This window comes from Manis pentadactyla, chromosome 9, assembly GCF_030020395.1.
Source record: "Manis pentadactyla isolate mManPen7 chromosome 9, mManPen7.hap1, whole genome shotgun sequence".
Taxonomy (NCBI): Eukaryota; Metazoa; Chordata; class Mammalia; order Pholidota; family Manidae; genus Manis; species Manis pentadactyla.
In genome coordinates, this window is record NC_080027.1 from 26547109 (window position 1) to 26570123 (window position 23015).

The following is a 23015-nucleotide window of genomic DNA, read 5'->3' on the forward strand; positions in this document are numbered from 1 at the left end:
ACAAAATGCCAATCAGAATATAGAAACAATCTCTTATAAACCTCTGTGGTTATTTTTATTTTTATTTTTTTTCTTAGCAATAACTAATTGTTGACTCACCAAGAGGTACTAGAAAAATGACCAATGACTTAATTGGCCATAAATAATACTTCTCTGGCCTTTTCAAATCCCGTTAAACAATAATGTTGCATAGATATTTACATGTTGAATATTACTTTACATTTTTCCAAAACTGTTGAGAAAATTCCCACTTCAGAGCAAAATGTTCATTTGAAAGTAAATTTACCAGAAAAGGTAGCTTGTGAGTCCTCTCTATCTAGAGTCAACTATTTCAATATGGTTTTGTTACATTTTAATAGCTTTGTCAGGAACTTGGATGAAAATGCTGAAAATGAGTAAAATTTTCAGCCAAGGCAAAATTGAGGAGGAAAACATAGGATTCATATCCAATGTAATAAAATAAGGTAAAACCAGTCAGTTATTGCATTTATGTATCTGCTTTCCCATACCTCCATTTTTTTCTTTCTACTATAGGATAGAAGGGTTACTGCTTGATCCCAATTCATGGGAGAAAATCTGTCGTAAACTCAAGATGAGCCTTTTGCAACACAGTTGCCCACAATATATGACACAGTCTTAGAATTAGCAGATTGTGCCCTTCGTGAGGGAGAGAAGCTCTTACAGTTAGTCTCTATTGAGGATGTGCTGAATACTGTTGAATTGGGAAAGGTCATTGAGATAAGGAGAAGCTCCTAGAATTATTATCAAGAATTTTAGAGGCAATTGGTTGTGTTTAGCCTGAAGAAAACAAGACAGGGTTAGGAAGTCATTGAACTTTTATTTTCAGTTCTTGAATGCCTGTTTTAGGAATATTACTACCTAGATAGCCAAGTGGGTAGAAGTTTAGAGTGACACAGAAACCATGTAAGTATGAGCAAACAAAGTAAATGTTTTGGACAGTGGAACAGGCTGCTGTCACTGGAAAAATGCAACTAAGGACAAATTACCTTTGGACAGGGCTGTCACAGAAGGGGCTAGACTGAATGATGGTGGGTATGGGTTGGGCCCCTTTAGTTCTCCACTTTAGAAGTATGTATTGTAGTAAATTATTTAGAAAAATCAATTTACTGATCAGTAAAATATTTAGTCAAAATCAAATCCCTTCTATATATAAGACTCAGATATAATTATTGTAAAGTGTAGTCCTTGTTGTAAACAAAATTTTTGTGATGATTAACTACACAAAGTAATTGCCAAAATTACTCCCTTCCAATTTGTTCTGCTCACTTCATTCAACATAATCACTACTAAATATGAATGTCTTCATACCACCTCCCTGCTTAACACCACTAACACTCTGCGTTTAGGATACAGACGCAGATTCTCAACATAACCTACAAAGTCCAGCAGTGTCTACCCATATCTGCTTCTCCAGTTTTATGTTGTATCATCCTGCATTTCCACTCCAGCCACAGTGGCCTACTATTAATTTCTCATATATGCACCATGCTTCCATTTGCCACCCAGAAGTTCTCAGGCTGTTTTTCCATGTGTAGAAGTCCTTCTCATACCTGGATGACTTTTGCCACCTTCCAGATCTTGGTTCACTTTCACTTAATCCAGGAAGCCTCCCTGACTTTCCTATTCAGGTCTTCTGTATTTCTCATTCATGGCATTGATCACTGTTGCAATTTACATTTGATTATGTAGCTGTTCGATTAGTATGTGTTTCCCCTACTGAAATATAAACCTCCTAAGGAAAAAGGCATTTTCTGTTTTTAGTTCACTACTGAACGCCTAGTGCCTTGTGATATGTGCATATCACAATAAATGTATTGATGAATAATGTAAGTGGAAGGGATTACACTTTCTACGGAAGTACAGAAGAGAATATTTACAGAAAGGATGTGACAGAGTGACCTTCTGGCAATAAGTTAATTTTAAATAGGGCTTGCATTTTTTAGACCGGTTTTACTTTTTCACCAAAGTCCTATGAGCTAGGATTATTAAATTGTACCATATCGTATTAATTTTACAGATAAGAAAATTTTATTTCTCTCGGCTTTACAGAGAAGGACTGATAACTAGATCAAAATGAAGAGCTATTAAGTAGCAGATTTAAGATAAGAGACCTTGTATTTGCGATTTTAGGAAAATAGCCATGTAGCTGTTCTACCCAGATGTTATATTCTTTTATAACTTGCTTCAAATGGCATATTGTCTATAGAGCTGTCTTAATTTTTGTATACGACTGAACTTATAGTTCAGGCTGCTATTAATGAATTCCCATAGACTATGCGGCTTAAACAACAAACATCTCTCAGTTCTGGAGGCTCAGAAATCCAAGATCAAAGTGCCAGCATATGGCCACCCCCTTGCTGGTCCCTTACAGGGGCACAGATACCGTCGTGGGGGCTCTATGCTCGAGCTCTTACCTAAACCTACTTACCTCCCAAAGGCTCCACCTTCAAATATATTAGGTTTCAACGTATGAATTTTGGGGGAGGCACAAACATTGAGTCCATAGCAAGGACTAAGCTATGTTGTATTTATACATACTCACCTAATATATATATTGATAGTTAAAAATCTCTTGTGGAAGTCTCAGTTGTATTTTAGAGACCTTGATAGGTAGAATTTGAAATGTGAAAGTAACACTGCCATCTAGTGACAACGAGCCTGAATGAAACTTGAAATTTAAGGTTAAGCCCCTGGGAATGGGAAAAGAAGTTATTCAAAGAAAGTGGGCCAGGTACCTAACTTGGGGCAGCCATTTCTTCTTGTGAATATTTGGGGTAGCTGATTCTTATGAAGGTGATGAATTAATAATGACTAAGCTACATGCTCTTGGCTGTAGAATACTACCCATGTAGTAAGTAGATCAAGTGGTTTCCTATGATTGTGCCTCTTGTCTGGTATCTATCTCCATTTTCCGCACGCTCTCCATTGCTTAGGAGTGAGGGGTTTAATACTCTGATAACCTAATAAAAAGGAATTTTCACCTTGGTTTAAAGAACTAAGTATATTCAGGAATAAACATATATGAGGAAATGAATCCTTGGTAAAATTTCAAATTAAAATTTGCAGCATTGTAAGGAAGAAGTGGAATGCCAAAATCAACTCCATCTACCCCAAGGGGACACTTAACAGCCACTTTGAATTAAATGACTGTGTGATTAAAGAAAACTGAAAAGTAAAACACTTCTAGACATATAACAAAGGGTTGGAAAATGAAAAGTATAAGAATTTCTTTTAAAGCATTGAACCACAAGGGAAATTTGGAAAATTTATCTGTATTTCTTAATTTGTATACCTGAATTTATATGATAGATTTTAACTGGTATATTTTAATGAATTATTATCCTGGTACACTAAAATTGTAAACTGAGTTAAAATTTTCTTATCATATGCCGATGCCAGATCAAAAGAGATAACAACTACTCTGCTTCTCTGGAGGTCTAAACAACAAAAACACTATCACTATGAAATGATAATAATTTTGCTGATTGAGGTGAAAAAATTGTTTTTAACATTTTTTTTTTAGATAGTCATGAGAGAACTATTTCCATTTTATGACGGATTGTTTGTCCACTTACTGGTATATTCATTGAACTATATCCCTAAGGTGTTCTAACTCATAGTGTAGAAATAGCCTAACTGGAAAAATTAATTGCTTTTTATACAAGCCATGAAAATTACTGCCTTTATGACATAACTTATTATCCTGTCTCCTCTTAAGGAACAATATTTCATGTGCTGACAATAAACACTGTGTAACAGAGTTGCTATTTTGCCAAGAGTTAAGTTGGAAATCTCAAGGGCATGAATGATTTTATAAGAAAAACATCTAACTTACACATAATTCTTTTTTTTTAAATTTTTTATTAAGGTACGATTGATATACACCCTTATGAAGGTTTCACATGAATAAACATTGTGGTTACTACATTTACCCATATTATCAAGTCCCCACCCATACCCCAATGCAGTCACTGTCCATCAGTGCAGCAAGATGCCACGGATTCCCTATGTGCCTTCTCTGTGCTACACTGTTCTCCCTGTGATCCCCCACACCATTTGTACTAAACATAATACCCCTCAGTCCCCTTCTCCCTCCCTCCCCACCCACCCTCCCACACCCCTCCCCTTTGGTAACCACTTGTTCATTCTTGGAGTCTCTGAGTCTGCTGCCATTTTGTTCCTTCAGTTTTGCTTCATTTGGCATTTGTCTTTCTCCGCCTGGCTTATTTCACTGAGCGTAATGTCCTCCAGCTCCATCCATGTTGTTGTAAATGGTAGGATTTGTTTCTTTCTTATGGCCAAATAGTATTCCATTGTGTATATGTACCACCTCTTCTTTATCCATTCATCTACTGATGGACACTTAGGTTGCTTCCATATCTTGGCTATTGTAAAAAGTGCTGCAATAAACATAGGGGTGCATATGTCTTTTCAAATCTGAGAAGTTGTATTCTTTGGGTAAATTCCAAGGAGTGGGATTCCCGGGTCAAATGGTACTTCTATTTTTAGTTTTTTGAGGAACCTCCATATTGCTTTCCACAATGGTTGAACTAGCTTACATTCCCACTAGCAGACTTACACATAATTCTTAATCAATATCCTGAAAATATAGTTTTATGTTTATTTCAGGACAAGAGTAGAGATCTGACCTCACCTCTTGTTTTCATGTGATATACTGTTCTTATGAAGAGTATGGATAGCTCCAGACAATATCCAATGACAGTCTAGCAAGAGTTTGATTTAAAGTTAGTTGCCAAAAAGTATTGTATCAATATTGAAGGGGACTGATTCTTTGGAAAATATGATTTGCTTTATAGGATGACAGCTGATCTGAGATCTCTCCTACCTTTGAGTCTGGGAAGAACTCTAGAAGAGCAATGCATATGATAAAACCCAAAAGATAAATAGAGTTAGTAAGGAGAAGAGCTTGAAAGCAGGTGGTGGCACAGAAGGGAGTGTGCAGAGGCTCCGAATATTCTAGAGAGAATACATGTGAAAAGGCTTTGGAGTTCTTTGTACCTAATCAGTGAACAAAGGATTCAGCACAGCAGTGTCCAGGAGCAGAAGAGACTGAGGCTCCCTAGGGCTCTTAACACCCAGAGTAGGAGAGTGGGTGCAGAACCAGAAACTGACCTGGAAGAATGTGCTCAGGTGATCGGAACACAAGTAGAAACAGAAGAGCCAAGTTTTATGGCAGTGCAGAGCAGAAAGAGACCTGTTTCTCTTCAGGGCTTTCAGGGAGAGGAAAGTAGAGGGCTGTTCAGGACTCTTGAAGGACTTGGCCTTTGCCATAACCATTCGCAGTGGAGCAGGGTGAGGTCTTCAGCATGTTTCAGTTTACTTGTGTCCTTGACTACGTTTTGACCCTTGCCCTATTTGTTCAGCTAGGATTGTGTCTAAGCAGAGCCTCCGCATCTGTTCTTAACCTCAACTGCAGCCTCATCCTTTTACCCATGTGCCGGACACTCCTGGCTTACCTTCGAGGATCCCAGAAGGTAAGAAAAAAAAAAATCCTAATGTAAAAACCAAGTGTACCAGTGGCATGTTAGTCCTACTTAGGTTCCATGGTCTTCCCTTGAGAGTGTGTTCTTCAAAGGTGATAGTAAAGACCACTTCACCTGTCAGGATCATCAGTGAGCAGCTCCACCACACGAGATAAGGGCAGCGGATAATAGAAATAGTTACTAATAGTGGCATCAGGCACTGTGCTTAGCTTTTCGCATATGTAATTGTGCATCCTCAGAATGATGCCACAGCTATTGCCGAGGAACAACCGGAGGCACAGAGAGTAGAAGTAATCTGACCAAAATCATGAGACTCGTGAGTGGCAGAGCTAAGATCAGCCCCAGTTCTGAGCTCTTTCCACTACTCCGTGCCTCAGAGAGATCTTGTATTTTCATTTCGTTAAGGCCAAGTGAGAACACTAGAGCCCTGCAGAGTCTGGGCCAGACAGGGGATGACTACTGGTGTTTGCGGCAGTTTATGGCCTCTTAAAACACACACCTGTTTCGAGCTGTGTAATAGGCTTGGAAAACATATCTTGATTAAGATGCGATGCCATGTGTGATATTTAGTGTTGAGAAAGGAGACGGTAAGGAAGAGGGAAGCACTTTGAGAGGAAAAACTCAAATGGGTTCTTTTGTCTCTGATTATCTTGTGTGTGTGTACATGTTGTGTGTGTGTATGTGTGTGCATATGTTCATTTGCTTTGTTTCCCATTCCTTTGCTGGATCAGTACTGATATTTTAAAAGGAGTGGTTAACATTTGGCCACTTTGATGTGAAGTTCCTGTGCGTGGATTTACTGCGGCAAAACTTCTCAACCTTTACACATGATTATATTTGGAAACTTTTTACTTTGATGCAGTAATTTGTGGAAATAATGCTTTCTCTAGATTGCCCACCATTGCAAAATGCTAGGGTTTGATCCCTGTGGCTGGCCACTGGCTTGGCATGAAGAAAATGGCAGGAAATGAAAAGTGTCCACTTAAGTCTCTCAGTATTTAATAGGTCTTAAAGAATTGTCCCCTAGTGTGAAACAGGTATTCAAAAGTGCTTGCCATTTTATTTTTCTGTAAGATCCAGCAGGTGTTTAAAACCATACATGAAAATTGCTTCACTTAAAAATAATCTTAACTTTCAACTATAAAGAAATCATTTATATTTTAAAATTTAAACATTCCAGAAATATGGAAAGTAATCAGTGAAGGTTTCCCCTAATATTACTCTGCCAGAACAATCATTCATTACAGTTAGGGTGAATGCCAGCAAATAAGTTAACATACAATGACATTAATTTATAAAAAATAAGATAATAGTATAGTTTATGTGTTATGAATTTTTTACTGAACAGTAGTTCACGCTCATCTTTCCATTTTAATAATAAGACTTCTCACATTCTCTTTGAAGGTTTGAATGTTCCATTGCCTAGATATATTATAATTCATCTTACCAATTTTTAATTCATAGGCCACTGTCACATTTCCAGAACTTTGATACTATAAACAATGCTATAGTGAAAAACTTGGCACATGTACCTTATTTGTGGTGTCATTTTTACTATACGAAATTATTTTTATTTAGGTTCCAAGCAGGAGAACAAGAAGATTGTTGGACAAAAGCAGGACATTCCATATAACCTGTGGTGTTACCATTTGTATTTTCTCAGGTGAGGAAACTAAAAGATGTTAAAATTATGTTAGAATAACACATTTTATCAGTGGTATTTTTATTGTTCTAAAATTATTTACTGTCATCAACTGGTGATTTTTCTTATCTTAATTTTCTTTTCCATGTTTAAAGAGAGCTATCTAGTGGTGCTACAGAAAATGGGTGTGTATATATGTTTTACATTATAATATGCAAAGGTTGGCCCTCCAGCTGGGAATGATTGCTTCCTAGAAGTAAATAATTTCATTCAGAAAGATTGGAAGGACGAGACTAAAAGTTTTTAATCTCTAAAAATAGTGATATGGTAGGAGTTTAAATGCACAAAAATTAGAATGTGAAATGTACACTCATGGAATATGATTTCATCCAAAATGATATTTGATAAATAAGCATGCATTCCAGAGGGTCTGCATTAACACTTGGGTAGAAGAGCAAATGTTAAATATTTGTAGAAATTTATCCTGCTCTATTCTAAGTCAAAACATCAAATGTGAATCTTTGGAGTTGTTTAGAGTCATTTTAGAATAAATTTTTATCCTGAGCATTTATATCATCCTTTTCAAATTTTTGGAGCAGAAAGTAGTAAACCCTGATAGGTACATAAACCTGGGGACTTACTGTGCAGGATCTGTACCCAGCCGCCTTTCTGCCTTACTGTATGGCATAACTTCTGATCTACCATTTGTTGTTTTAACTGTGAAACGGATTGACATACCTCACAGTTTTAAGACTAAAATGAGAACATGCATATGAAGTTCTTAGGATAAAATTGTTGTAATTTATAATCTCAGGGCTTAATGACGTCAGAGGCGTAGCACCAGACTCTTCCTCTGGTCATTATTTGAAAGGGCAGAGCCGTTTCGATATAGGGACATTGGGTTTGGACCCTTGTGTATGGCCATTTTGAATTAGGAGTGTTTTGATACAGCTTTTACCAAGAAATCACTAAACTTTCCTCTTTTTTAGAGACTGCCAAGTAGTATTGAAATAGGTGCCTTCACTGTTTAATCCCTGAACATCTTCCCTCTGATAGGTCCCAGGTTGGAGGTGCGAGGTAAGGGTGAGGCTCAGGGATGGGATTAGGATTCCAGGACAGCTCAGGGCGGGAGAAGGAGTGAGAATCCGGGATGAGATGAGGACAAGGGCATGGTAAGGATTAGGGTTGCTTTGGAGCCAGAGAGAGGGCAAGGTCAGAAATGGAGGAGGATCAGGACCCGGCACATTCATAACCCGATTTGTTCTAAACTGAAGTTGTGTCCAAATATTCTGGCTTAACTGGGGAAAAACCAAGAGGCTGAAATACTATAGAGGAATGCCATGAATGAGTGTGTGTTCCAGGTTTACATCCTGGCATTCCCTAGTGCTCTGACTTTAACTTTCCTAACCTTATTTTATTTTCTGTAAAATAGGGATGATTCTTCCTACCTCATTGTTTTGTTGTTAGAATTAAAGAAGAAAATCCTTGCCAAGTACCATGGTATAGTTTTCTCCCTTTGACCTAAAATTGTAAGCCCTGAGGTCTTTTTGACCTAAAAGGCCTTTTAAAGAAGGTGAATGTATCCCTTAAAGATGTGTCTCAGACAGCTGTTACCTGGGACTTTTTATCTGAATTCAGAAAGAATGCCGATTCCTCTAAGGATGCCTTGCACTTTTGAGCCATAAAGCATGTGGTTAGCATATAAACCTTTAATTTAAAATGAAGAGTGTTTTTATTATAGATTTCAGAAGTGATGGTGCTATAGGATGCAGGGAGTCTTGCTTAAATAATGTTTTGCACTTGTACAATAGTTGCTTCCCACCTAGACACCCTTTAGTTTCTTTGGAAACCTGTTCTTGCTTGCTAGTTAATCTGCTTCCAGCAACATGTCCGCTTTTAATGAGACCCTCTCCCCTCTTCTAATTTGATCCCTGGCAGGACCTTATAAATCCTTTAAATAACTTTTAGATTAGGTAGCATTCTGCTCCTTCTCTGTCTCACTTTCATTTGTCTTTGTGAGTAATTCAGAAACTCTCAGCTACCTACATCTCTTACCCTAGACGGGAGCAGGCGGTAGAGTTTTCTAGTTTCCAGGCCATGTCTTCTCTTGAAGCACTACCCGTGTTTTGGTGTAAACTGTAATAGTTTACAAAGCAATTCTGGGTCACTTGTCTAAGTGTTATTTCTGCCATCATGGTAGTAGAGAAAAGTAAACTGAGGCATTGGTAGGCAAGCAATGTGGCTAAGAAAACACATTTTCCAATTAATTGTCTATTCTTTCCAGTGCATTATAATGTGCTGTTAATTCAAACCTTACTTCCCCTACAAGAATGGGTTGGGAAGGGAGGAGGGCATTGTAGTCCAGTGCAGAAGGTCATTGGCTCCTTCTTCGTCCAACCTGCAAGAGATAATTTTCTTTTCCCCAGCCATTCCAAAATGAATGCCATCTTCAACTTTCTAGTAATTTCCTAACACTGAGCTCTGACTCAGTTGAACACTTTGTTTACTGTGCCACTGTACATAGATTATTAAATGTGATTATTATTCACCTTAGTTTTTTGTCCCATGAAGTGGTGAATTTTACCATTGGGTTTAGGACATTATGGTTTGAAATTATGGATTGTGAAAAAATTTCAGTAGTGAAAAAACTATTTTAGATTGAGAGGCAGTGAAATATCCAAGATATACAACAGGTTGGGAGCTATGGGAGAGATGAAAGATGTGGTATCTAAAATACCCAGGAACTGCTTAAATGGACAAGTGCCTATATTCCTATACACTTGTGTGTGCAAGCATGTGGGGTTTTAACCCTAACTTACTAGGGTTATTTTATTCCAGCCCTTGAAAATTTAGTTTCTTTGCAGGATTTCTAATATTAAAACTGTCTATAATGAAGTTTTTTTTTTTAGTGTTTTTAAAACTTTCCCTTTCAATGTTTTATTGCTTATATAGCTGTCAAAGTGTGACCCTGTATTTACTTAGGGAGAGGAAATGACTCCTTTCCATAGGGCATGTCTGAAAAATCCCACTGATCTGCTCCTGGGGTGATTCTGTAGGTGTGCACGTGGCCGCCCATCTGGTGAATGCCCTGAACTTCTCAGTGAACTACAATGAGGATTTCGTTGAACTGAATGCAGCCAGATACCGAGATGAGGTGGGTGGTCGCTGTCTTCTCATTTTCCTGTCACTTGTCCTGAGATGACTAATGAAGGGCTGTGATTTTCACAGAAAATTTGTACCTTGCTGCTCCTTTTGAGTGCTTTTAAAATACAGTTGTCAAGTTGAATTTTATTCCTTTTCAATAGAAAATATAGGTAATTATTATTTCACAGTCTCTCCTGCTGAAAATAGGAGTTCAGAGAATATCTGCTTTTCATATCCTGCAATGTTCAGATAGTTGCCACTCAGGCCTGCCTTCTGCCTCCCAACGGCTTTTGTTGAATTTCTGCCATACAGTGGCGACTGGGGACAGTGCCATTGTGGTAAAAATCGTCTAAAACTTAAGATGCTGTGCTTGGCGGGAAAGGGCAGAAAAGCAGGTTGATTATTTGAGGATCCTGGATAATCAGTTTATTTGACTTATAAAACATTACTGAGTTTTAATGGTTCATTCTTTTTTGTTTTGTTGTGGTTTAATCCTTGAAATAGGTGAGCTTGAGCTGAATTCCGTAGTAGGCAATATCTGGCTTAGGGGTGCTTTTCTTCATGAAAGCTGCCTGTGAAATGAAACAGGTGTGGGGTTCTGGGCCAGAGCCTGAAGAACAGAAACTGTACAATGCGGGGCAGATCTCTGTGGCTCGGTCCTTTCTTCCTATCCTCAGGCAGCCATTGCTTCACACCAAGACCGCATCAGAACTGAACCGCTCAGCATCTCGCTTGATCAGACCCCACCCTGTTCTGCTAAATCTGGTAGTGACTTACTAAGATGGTTCTGCATTTTCCCCAACTCCATTTTCTCTCCCACCTATCACCAGAATTATCTAGATTAATACTGCTGGGTTCACATGTTTGACCTCCCTCTCAACACAAAACAAAGGAAAAGGTAATAGCAAAAATAGAAACAAATTACAAAATTAAAATAGCAAACAGCCTTTGATGAGTACTTTGACTAAACTAATATTAAAAAAAAATTTTTTTTTAATCCACCAGTGTGATTTAATCAGTCTGGATGGGGGGGGGAGAGACGCTGGTATTTTTAAAAAGCTTTCCAGGTAATTATAGCATGTACCCAGCATTAAGAATCACTGAAAAGTCCACCTTCTTGGCATCCCAATGGAAACTCCTCATATGGAATTTTTTCAGACTTCTCTATTTTCCTACACTTCCCCCATTCCTCTGTTGTCCTCTGCCTGTATCACATGGGGTTATTTGTTTCCTACTCCTGCCATGCAGTCTGTTTTCATTGTTTTCTTCCTTGCTTCTCTCCTTTGTTTTATGGTTCATATGCCTTTAATACTTTTGCTTAGTATTCCAATATTTTTAGTCATTTTAGGGTACTTGGTTATTAATTTCATTCCTTTTGTGAGGGATATGCTGAAAGTTTGTAAAATATATGCAAATATTTTAAAACTCTCAAGTAAATGAAGATTAAAAGTAAAGCTTCTCCAAAATTAGCCACAGTTAACAATCTTTTGTTTTTTGATCAGATATTTGAGTGGTGTTTTATGATACATATTCCTTAGCAGTTTACTTGTTTCCATAAATATATGTATTGGGGCTGGCTGTATCAGAAAGTATAGGTCTGTCTATCCTCTTCATATTAATGTGCTATAATTCACTTTTAGTCTTTCCCTTATTCACAGTTTAGGCTGATTCCAAGGTTTGTTATGAGACACACTCCAATAAATTAATGTTTTTGTACACTTCTACTAATCACAGAAGTAGAATTTTGGTTTCGAAGGAATGCACGTTTTTAGTTTTGATGGACATTGACAAATAGTCTTCCAAAAAAGCCTTCACCAGTTGACACACCAAACTTATCAGAATGCTTATTTCTATACTTCATCTTTTTTTTTCCAGTCTGGTGGATGAAAAATGGGTAACTTGTTTTTTAGTTTATATTTCCCCTTTCTTTCATTCCTTCCTTTTCTCCTTTAATAAATATTTTTGAACACCTACTACCAGGCACTGTGCTAGGTAAAAATGAAAACCCATGTGGACACACACATATTGCATACAGAAACAAATATATTATCCTGTGAATTGTCTTTGAAGAAGATGGGTTTGTTTCGAGCACCTAATTGTCTTTGCTTTATGCTTGCACTCCACCTTCTCCTGATGACCAATGACCCATGGTCAGCTTGTGATGGCTGCATGTTCTTGATGGCCTAGGTGAATCTGCCTCATCTGTCATCTGTGAAACTCTCTCTTACTTTCATATTCCATCTTCATTTCCTGGCAATAGTAATTATTCCAACTTCTGAGTTTCCATAGCTCTTTATTCATGTTTCTGGTATGACCACTTTGTTCAGCCCATCTTCTATTTTTACTAGTTGTTTATGTATTAGGTTGTGCTAGGTTACTCCTTAGCCACGTTTCTAATAGCAAGGATAGAAGTCATTTGACCTGAGTTGGATGGGAAGCTGTTCCTGGGCAAGTGGTCCTTATTCAAGGCTCCCTAAATGATATCCCACTTTATATATAGCTTGGCCTGACCCCAGATTCAATGGAGCCACAAGGAAAATAAATAAAAAGTTGTGCAATACTGAGCACCATTAGGATGAAAAATAAACCCACAAATCTACTGGGGAATGATCTAAGTTTTCCAGAAGGAAGGGAGTTGACTAAGGCTCATTACACCATGAGAGATGAAAATAGAGGAAATAATACACTAACAGCATTAGTGTTTTGTATTTCTGAGTAACAGGGACCTATCCTCCTTTGAGTATTGAAGGATGTTACTTCACAGTATTTGACTCACTACTTTCACAGTATTTAAAACACTGTAAGCTCTCAATTCATATTCTTTGCACTGAATTTACAGTGTACAAACCCTCCTCCATATTTTATCATTGTTTGTTTTCACTGTCTTGACATCTTGTTGGTGCAGTTTGGCATTTATAGTTGACAAAGTATATATATTGATATTTCTATGTTATAGCCAAAGGTACTGAGTCTCAAAATGGTCAAAGGGTGGGTTTCAGGCCACTACCACTAGCTTGTAATTAGCCACTTGGATGAGAGAGTATGCTTATGACTCCTTACTCTGTGCTCCTTCTTTCTCAGAGGGATAGATTTCTCTGAGGTGGATTTTGCTTGTTATAATTCCCTTTAGTGTCATGAAAACCTTATGAAACTGAACTGAGTTTCTCTTATTTCCCCTGGGAGAACAGTATCTTCAATGCCTAATACATGGATGTCCTACCCAGCAGACTCCTTGTAGAATTTTATATTATCCATGTTTCCCTCTTCAGTCAAAAATATTTTTTTTCTTTTTTCTCAGGATCCTAGAAAACTTCTGTTCACCACTGGTAAGTTGTTATTCATTGTGCTTTCTATGGATGCAGGAAAATCTGATGAAAATAAGCATCATCAAATGGCACATTGATTAGATATATGTTAAGGTACCACATGTGGAAAATTTGCATATCAGAATAAATATTAGGAGTTTAAGCACAAGGTGCAATGAAAACAGAGTTGGACAAGGCAAACAGTTGGGGCTGGAATGAAGAGTAAAAGTAGGTAAGTGTGTTTGCGCTTTGCTTGTTCTTCCAATGAAAACAGTATAATGCTGGCAGCTGATTGAGGATCTGCTTTGTGCCACTGCTGTGGCAAGTACTACTGGAGATAATATCCATGGAGTAGATTCCTGCCTCAAAGTTTTAAAGAAACACCATGCACTTTGAGTATGTACTTCTAATTCTAATGTAATTTGGTAGGATATTGGCCTAAAACCGATAACATAAAAATGGAGAAACGGTCATGAAAATCAGTTACTTTTTTTTGAAATGTATCTTTTTTCATCTGTAGTTTACTTTCCCTTCTCAAGCCTATTGTCCATGGAATCTCAGGGCAGACTATTACTTTGTCAAAGCACATTTGAACATCTTGAAATTTTGCCTTGACATTAGTATAATTCTTACTAAAATCCTTCTCTTTCTCAACCTTACATTTATAATGATGAAGGGATAAAACTGTATTTGAGGAATTTTTAGCACATATTTCAGGGGTAAGGATGACTGGGTAGTTGAGATGATCCATCTTAAAGGTTTGGCTCTAACACCTGATAAGGATCAGAATTGAATATGGGACTGAGGCATGGCCTTATCAAATGTATTTTTTTCTTTTCGATCAATTTTATGATGAAAAACAACAATGATTCTGGTGGTTTCCCCTTCCATGTCACAATTCTGTATTTAGATTTATAAAAAAAATTTTTCTGCATGTAGCTGTATGATATTTATGATATTTATTACTTGCAGTATTTCACAGCTTTCTTTTCAGGAACACATTTTAGTTTTGTGTACAGCTTTGCTCATTGGAAACGTGTTGTTATTTAAGCCTTAAGAATTGGATGAGAAATAGAAGGGAGAAAAAGCAGAAAAACAAAATCTTATGTATGAATCAATCTATTTTTTGATTCATGTGAATTAATTTAAAAGACATAATCAAGAGCGTTGTTTTCATAATATTTTCTATAGCACAGAGTATAGCTGAAGCCTTGAAATATTTGAAATCATTAAAAAAGTTTAGCTTACAAAGATATAAAAAGATTTCTTCTATGACAGTTGACCCTTGAACAGTGCAGAAGTTAGGGGCATGACCCTGGGAAGTTGAAATTCCGTGTATAACTTTTGACTCCCACAAAACTTAACTACTAAGAGCCTACTGTTGGCCAGAAGCCTTACTAATAATATAAACAGTTGATTAACAATAATTTATGTTATATGCATTATATATTGTGTTCTTACAATAAAGTAAGCTAGAGCAAAGAAAATGCATCTTTTAAATTGTCACAAATCTCCAAAAATTTTTCCAGTATATTTATTGAAGTGAATCTGTGTATAAATGGACCCATGAGTTCAAATCCATTTTCCAAGGGTCAACTTGTACTTTCAGAAATTTTGAATAATTAATAGTTTTATATAAGCAAGTAATCTGTCCATCTAGCATGAAACTTCATCCCCCTGTGTTCTTTCCCAGAAGTTTCCAAGAGTGGTGTTGGACCAAGTAAAGACCCCCAAATTTCCTGTCTCTATTCCAGAAAGTTCCTGGGGTGAGAGAGCTGACAATGTGTTTTATTAACCTTCCCGTGTACCTCGGGAGCTTCTGTTTTATCCTTACCGAGCATCTCATTACAGTTTTGTAATTCCCTTCACCTATCTTTTGCCTACTCTCAGAGCCTACTCTTATTTTCACCTGTTCAACTCCTGTTCATCCTCTGAGTCTCAGCTGACATGCCCCATTATTTACAAATTCCTCCCTAATTCCAGGAGCAGAGCTGGTCACTTCTTGGCTTGGGTTCCTAAAGACACATCATTCTGTCAATACAGACAACTTGCGTTTCCCCAAATCAGCATGTCAATATCATTTGGGTGGCCCAGTCTACACTGTTTCATGAAATGAATTCTGTGCTGACCAGCAGGGACTACCCGATTTCCAGGTTTTTAAGTGGACATGGTATCCCTTAAGTATGAGTCTAGAGCTCCTAGGGCATCTGACTGCCCCCACTGAGTAGTAGCAGGTGAGAAAACCCAGCAGAATCTAAGGATGGTAAAGGGATGAGTGACACTTTCCTACAAATAGACTGAACCAAGGTTTGTAGGTTTGTATTACTTATACATCTCTGACTGAAGATATTTCATACCTGTCTTTGAATGTCACCAGGCAGAGTGCCTATGCTCTCTGTTAAGCTCCTGATGAAGGAATGCGTGCGTGTTTTTAGGTGTTCTAATGATAAAGAATATTTTTTATTCATTGTTTATTTCTTGTATTTTAGTTTGTTTAGTGTTATACAGGGTTTTCCCTTTCTCTGTCTTTAAGTTTTCCATGTAACCTAAGACTGAGAAATGAAGATTATCTTACTGAAAATGAAGCCAGTTACCATAAAAGTGATGTAAAATATGGCAGTTAGACTAACTAAATAAGAAATACTAAAAACATTCCAGTTAATAATTCACAGAACAAAATAAGTTTAAAAGATGGAATTATCCATTTATTTAAAAATGTTTACTACATATTTCCAAATTTGGTAGTGCCTTCTACGATGAGAATAAAATGCACAATCTGTGATCTCTTCTAGAAAAACGTTCATAAACAAATACAGTTATGTTTCCAGTTATGTTGGAAACAACAGGATAATGAATCCAAGATGGTGTATTTCTGACCACATCTGGGTATGAAAACAGTCTCTCAGTTTCATCTAGAAATGGCAGTATAGTGCAGTCACTCATTTTAAAGGCTATGTTAGTGAATCTAATATGCACAGATAAAAAGCTGTAAGAATAAACATGTAAGCATGTCTTTTCCTAAGGATACACGAATAGGTTTTGATACCATGAAAGACTCCAAAACTTCACAGTGCTTTGTACATCACTTTGCCTCATGAATTTAGACTAGCCCAATAATTGCCAACCTGTCCTTCCTGACTCTTGGAATATGTGCAGTTATAGAGGCTAACACACTAGGACTTAGCTTAGCTGTCCTTTAAGGCTAGGTTAGCATGCCCTTTGATGTACCTTGAAAACATTCAATGCTTAGTTGTCTTTTAGCTCTTAATGCCCTGTGTTTCAATTGCCTGCTTATCCTGTCTACCACATTGGCCTGTAATTTCTTTTAGAGCAGGACTCATTTTTTTATTGCACTCAACAGTACACTAAAGATGCCCAGAAAATATTTTCTGAACAAATAAAATCCATTTGTTTAACTCTATTACTTGATGCAGAGTTCTTCTCTACAACATCCAGAGAATTGGTTAGCCAGGCTCTTTGCTTAATTCAGTGACAGAAAAATCATAACTTCTTAAGGTATCCCCCAACCCTTTTTTTTGGAACACTCTAATAATTTTTTTCCTTTTCTTGCTAATGATCAGTAAGTTTTCCTTTTCACTGATCTAACATCTATTACTTTGTAAATAAAACTCTGACGTTTTTGTATTTCTGGGAGGTAGAAAGGAAATTAGTTATTTGAATAAAAAAGATAACTTTATAAATCTGAAAACACATTTAAAAGCATTGAATTAATTCTCCTTAGTTTACAGATGAAGTTGAGTGACACTGGGCTTTGGCCTAAGGGACATTAATTTAAGAATATGCAGACCACCGGTCAGGTTGTCTAGGATTTCTGCCTCGTCCTCGAATGACTGGCATCAACTCTTTGCTCTCCCTGCCCCCACAGTCTTTCCAATATGTTTTCATGTTCTGCTCTAAAAGGAGGTCTGTAACTTAATGTTTAAAAAAGGTATCTGTTCAAATTTAAACTTGTTTCTTGACTTTAGTACTTCTCAGAAACTTTAATACACTAATGTGTCCTGTGCTTTTCCAAGGAAAGATTATAGCATTTTGTGGTGATATATATGGTGATTGAAATTAATATCTCAAGGAACTCATGTTTATTTTTTTTTGGAAATGTGCCTCTATTCTACATATACTAAATTAATGTTCACATTTTGGAAATTATGCCTCTATTCTAAATACATTCAGTTTTTTCAGGCGTCCTTCTAATGAAGTGATTTGCAAGCATTCCATAACTAATTTTGGCATGTTTAGAAGCACATAGGAAACCTTGTATATAGAGAGAGACACAGTAGACATTAATGAAGCCCCAGTAAAATTATTGGAAAGGCCTCACCAACCACAAATTTCACTTTATGGAGCCATTTATTATTCTAGACAGTGAAGCCCAAGATAAATTATTTGAAATTGAAACTGAAGGAGCTACTAGTTCTATAAAAGGGGGGAGGAAAGAGTAAGGGAGCTTTAGGACTATGGTGGAGAAAACCAAAATAGTAAGGGTGCCGAATATCAACCCTGTCCCATTATATTCATTATTAACATTCGGCATAGTACGTACCTGTACAAGTATGTACATATTCACCATTCTGAGTGGATTATTTGAAAAGACAAAAATGAACCCTTCTGGTAAGAGTAGAAAAGATTCTGCTTTGTCTTAAGTACTTTGAAACTGTGGGCTGATTAAAAAAAGCCTTTTCTGAGAAGGAATGTACAAGGAACTGTGTGCTTTGAATCGGGCTCCCCACAGAGCAGCACAGTACTTTGAATTTTAAGGTAATAATTTTTTGTACTCTTCTCTCAGTATGACTTAAGTTAAAATGTACTTACGTACGTTTTTATAGTTCCTGGTGTAACGGGTGTCGGCATGGTATTGGTGCTCTTCCTGATGATTACAGCTTCTACATACGCCATCCGGTGAGTGTCAAAGTCATTGTTTCCATGTTCGCTGGTCACATTATTTAGATTTCTTCAGATCATCTTCATTTTCATATGTAGGAAACAGTCTTGACCAACCAGAATGCTTAACCAAGGCACTATTCTGGTTAATGGACTATTCTGGGTAACTGAGAATGAAGTAGAGACATATATGTATATTATTTTCTGTTTTTGAAAAATCTTTGTTGTAGTCAAATAATATTCTGGATTGATAGAATCTGTATGAAGACTTGATGACTAAGGAAATTTGAATTCTTCAGGGTCACCCTTCTGAAGAATAGTGTATCTCTATGGGACATGAGATCGCATTCAATGTGGATGCCCAGGAATTTACCACCTAAAATTATTTTATAACTCATTTCCTGGTGTGAGGTTGTTTTGCTGTCATTAATGTAGTATTCTAAACAAAGGTTTGGAAACATGGTTAATTGACACCTGCTAACGTAATCGGAAATATCTGTACTCACACTTAGTCTCCTGGTTAAGAGATTTTGAGCAGCAGCAGATATCCAATTTCATGCTCATTCTCACATGTTCTTTCTAGTGGATAGGTTCTCTTTTTCACAGTATTTTACAGTGTCTTTTGTTTCTGGTCAGGCTTTTTGGTTAAGAAAACAACAAGAAGAAACAATATATAATCTTCAAAAATCCTGATTCTGCCTGTTGAGATGTGAAATTTAATGGAGATATATGCACACACACACACACTTTGAAAATAATTGTCCAAACACATATTTAAATGAGTCTATCCTTACACTTCTGAACACATCTGTACATACACACATACTTCCCAAAACCTCACAACTAAGCCCACTGCTCAGAGATCAACACTGAAAACTTTCTGATGTTTACAGATGTAACCCTTCTTGCCCTTTGCTTACTCAATCCCTATTCTCTGTGTCCACTAGAATCACTCTATTTATCTCCCTTTCCCATTCCTGCTCTCTCTCTCTCTCTCTCTCACTTCATGTATGTATGTATGTATTTTACAAATAGAGTCATATTATACATACTATTCTAAATCTGTTTTTTACTTAAATCTGCATTATGAACATTTTTCCACATTAATAAGTATTTCTCTATCATTCTCTTTGCTGATGGCACAGCATATCACAAAATAAATATGTTACTTTCTCAGAGCCCTGCTGTGGGATGTTTTAGGTTGATTTCATTTTATCAGTATTTTAATTTGAAAACAAACACTCCCATCCATATGTCTTTGCACATTTTTTCCCTTATGTCCTAAGGAAAAATATCTAGATGTAGAATGGCTGGAACAAATGGTAGCCACACTGTCCATAAGAATTGAAAATCACCTTACCGAAAGGCAAATCTTTGATCTTAGTGCATGAAGGTGCCAATTTTGTGGGGATAAATTTTATTTGAGTTAGGTAATGCATTCATAAAAAAACTTACTTTGTTCAATTTGAAGAGTTCTTGAAGGAAAATTAGGGCATCTGAAATATTTATTTACAAGATTGAAGATTATAAATGTTCTACATTAAAAAAAAATATTTGAGAGATAGTTTTATAACATGGAACATAAAGATCAGCTTTTGTTCTCAACTGAGCCATTGTACAATTTAGTGAACATCTCTCAAGCTTCAGTTTTTCTCAATTGTTTAAAGGAAGTTATAAAAACCAAATTTGCTTTCCTCCAAGTTTCATTGTGAGAATCATGGAATTCTTAAATGGATCATGGAGATAATTTTTTTCTACCCTTTCTCTTTGGGCAGTGAGGAAATAAAGTACTAGAGAAATTAAGTGAGTAAATATGATGCCAATGTATGACTTGTGGTAGTTGACTATAGACTAGTAATTCACCAGTGGTTCAGTCTGGGTCAGTCTATTAACAGATGACAGGAATACAAACCTATTTTCATCTGAATAGGTTTTAAAATGGCAGCTATTGAATCTGAACTCTAATGCTGCATTAAAAGAATCAGAGTAAAGTAGGAATTAGTTTCTTTCATAGAATTAAAAAATGTAAACCCAGAACTGAAATCATACTTACAATTGAAACATGAAATACATTCCTAAGAAAGTTATAAAAAACCAAAGTGATATTTTTAATTCTAGCATTGTTTACACATGGCCAGAAATGAAAAAGAATGGGACAACATTTATCATTATTTCCAGAATGATATAATTGTCTAGCTAGGAAATCCAAGGGAATTATAGAAAACATTAGTGTTATACCAAATAAAAGAGTTAAAATAGGTAAATGAGTACAAAACAAATATTAAAAAATACCTCTCTTATATAATCATTATTATCAGTTGGAAAGTTAAATAAAATAAAAAGATACCACTCACCATTGCAGCAAACTCATAAAATATTTAGGAATAAACAAGAAACTAGGTGAAAGCTATAGTGAAAAAAACAGATCTTCAGTGAAGTAAGTAAGTAGAAACTGGAATAAAGGCTGTCTACTGTAAAGATGGAGTTCTTCCTCATCATTTAATAGGTTTATTGCAATTCCAGTCAACATCCCAAGATAGCTTATTTTGTTTGTTTGTGTTTTGAATTTAGCAAAGTGATTCTAAAGTTCATCTGACAGAACGTCCAAGTTCCAAAAGTGGAGTAAAAGGGAGAATGTGGCTCATTAAACATTAAAATGATTGAGCTTCAGTAGCTTAAAACAGGATAGGACTGACTTGCAGAAATGACCAAGACATTGAACCCAATGACAGAGTTGATAGAAAGCCCTGTAAGGGACATTATTGTATGTAAGACCCTGTTAAGTAATGAAGGTGTCATTACAAACATAAGGACCCTAAGGCTTCAGTGGATGAAATTCTAGATAAATTAAAAAGTTAACTTTAAAAAAATTTCCAACCACTAAATATTTAGAAGAAACTCTAAGAGGATATTTATCAGATCTCATAATGGACAAGAGAAAATAAAAGAAATATTTGACAGTCTAAAAATATGAAAAGCGAAACTTCTGCATGTCAGTATACATTATAAAAATTGAAAAGTAACTGTTATTGGGAAAATTATTATAATTGTGTGGAACTAGTACATTCTTAAAATTTGATTACACACAAGAGAACTATGTCATAGAAATGGGTAACTATTATGAACAGATAAGTCACAAAAGAATTAAAAATAAAAAATTAAAAGAATTAAAAAATGAAATAATACCCAATCCCACATATACAAATATAATGAAAACTTATAAAGCGGAGTCTGGGTTTGTGAAACAGGCATTCCTGCTGTGTGGTTGGGTTTATAATTAATAAACATGTTTTCAGAGAGCAATGGGTAGTGTGTATCAAAAGCATTACAAACGTATGCCCTTTGATATAATAATTCCACTTATAGGAATTTACATTTAAAAAGAATAAGATATGTGCAAAACCTCATGTGTTACAAGGATCCTCAGTGATCTTGTTTATAACAACAAAAACTGAATTGGGTACATGTGAATTCACTGGCTGTTACTTACCAAGGATTCTGAAAGTTCTATGGGTCCCATCAGAGTCTTCTAAGAAGGTTTTACAAATACCTGCCCTCTACTTCCAAGATTCTCTTGTATTAATATCCATCCAGATATGTGAAATAAAGTAACTGTTAGTCTTTTTTACTTTTCACAAACATTCTGTAGGTTGTGCTTATCATAACCCTTCCTATTCAGACTCTTTGTCCTCCCCCAGGACAATAACACTAAGGTGTTCTTTTAAGTTATATACTATCTAGGTCAGAATTTAGAACTTTAATGAGCATTTACTTAACTTTTCTCAGTTGGAGTTTCCTTTGAACTACTCTCAAAATATATTGGTATAGGGCTGTTAGCTGTTTTAGAAATCATTTGAAAATTGAGAATATTGATAAAAAGCACAGCAAATGTAGATATTATCAGACTATTGCCTGCTCCTTAGCCTTCCATCATAATAGTTTTAAAATAAACATCTTTGAGGGATTTAATTCTTTCCATGATCTTTATTTGAAATGAAGGAACCTTTAAAATGATTAAGCGTTACTTATGATTTGGGTCAGTTCTCTCTGCATGGTATGCTCATACTTTTATATTAATAGATAAATCTCACATGAACTCATACTTTAACTTCTGTGACATGTACTTGAAATGATGCATGATTTTTTTAGTGAGATGGAATGTAGACTGGCATTGAAACCAAGTTATTTGTTTTTTCAGAGTTTCTAACTATGACATCTTCTGGTATACTCATAATCTCTTCTTTGTCTTCTACATGCTGCTGATGTTGCATGTTTCAGGGTAAGTTTTAAAAACACATTTTTAAAACCATGTGTGCCTGAAAATGGGGTAAGGAGAGATAAGTCAATAGGCATTTTCATAGGAAGTGATACATTTATTTGGTTCCTTGTAGTTGACAGTAGTGTCAAGAATGGAAGAAATGGTTCTATCTTTAGCATAGCATGTTTTAAGAAGCTAATATAAAAATATATTAAAATTGAAAGACAGTTACTTCTCCCTCA

At 36.1% G+C, this 23015-nt stretch overlaps 1 protein-coding gene across 7 annotated transcripts in view; it reads left to right on the top strand.

Moving 5' to 3' along the window:
• Positions 1 to 23015, top strand: part of NOX4 (NADPH oxidase 4) — a 155451-nt gene that overhangs the window by 19409 nt on the left and 113027 nt on the right. For 5 of the 7 annotated variants that reach the window (XM_036923258.2, XM_036923251.2, XM_036923252.2 and 2 more), the window contains 6 exons: positions 5406 to 5516; positions 7104 to 7188; positions 10224 to 10321; positions 13610 to 13637; positions 18461 to 18533; positions 22714 to 22794. In XM_036923258.2, coding sequence (XP_036779153.1) covers positions 5406 to 5516; positions 7104 to 7188; positions 10224 to 10321; positions 13610 to 13637; positions 18461 to 18533; positions 22714 to 22794 — 476 coding nt within the window. The remainder of the gene's footprint in view (positions 1 to 5405; positions 5517 to 7103; positions 7189 to 10223; positions 10322 to 13609; positions 13638 to 18460; positions 18534 to 22713; positions 22795 to 23015) is intronic. The other 2 variants (XM_036923256.2, XM_036923254.2) reach the window with 2 other exon arrangements.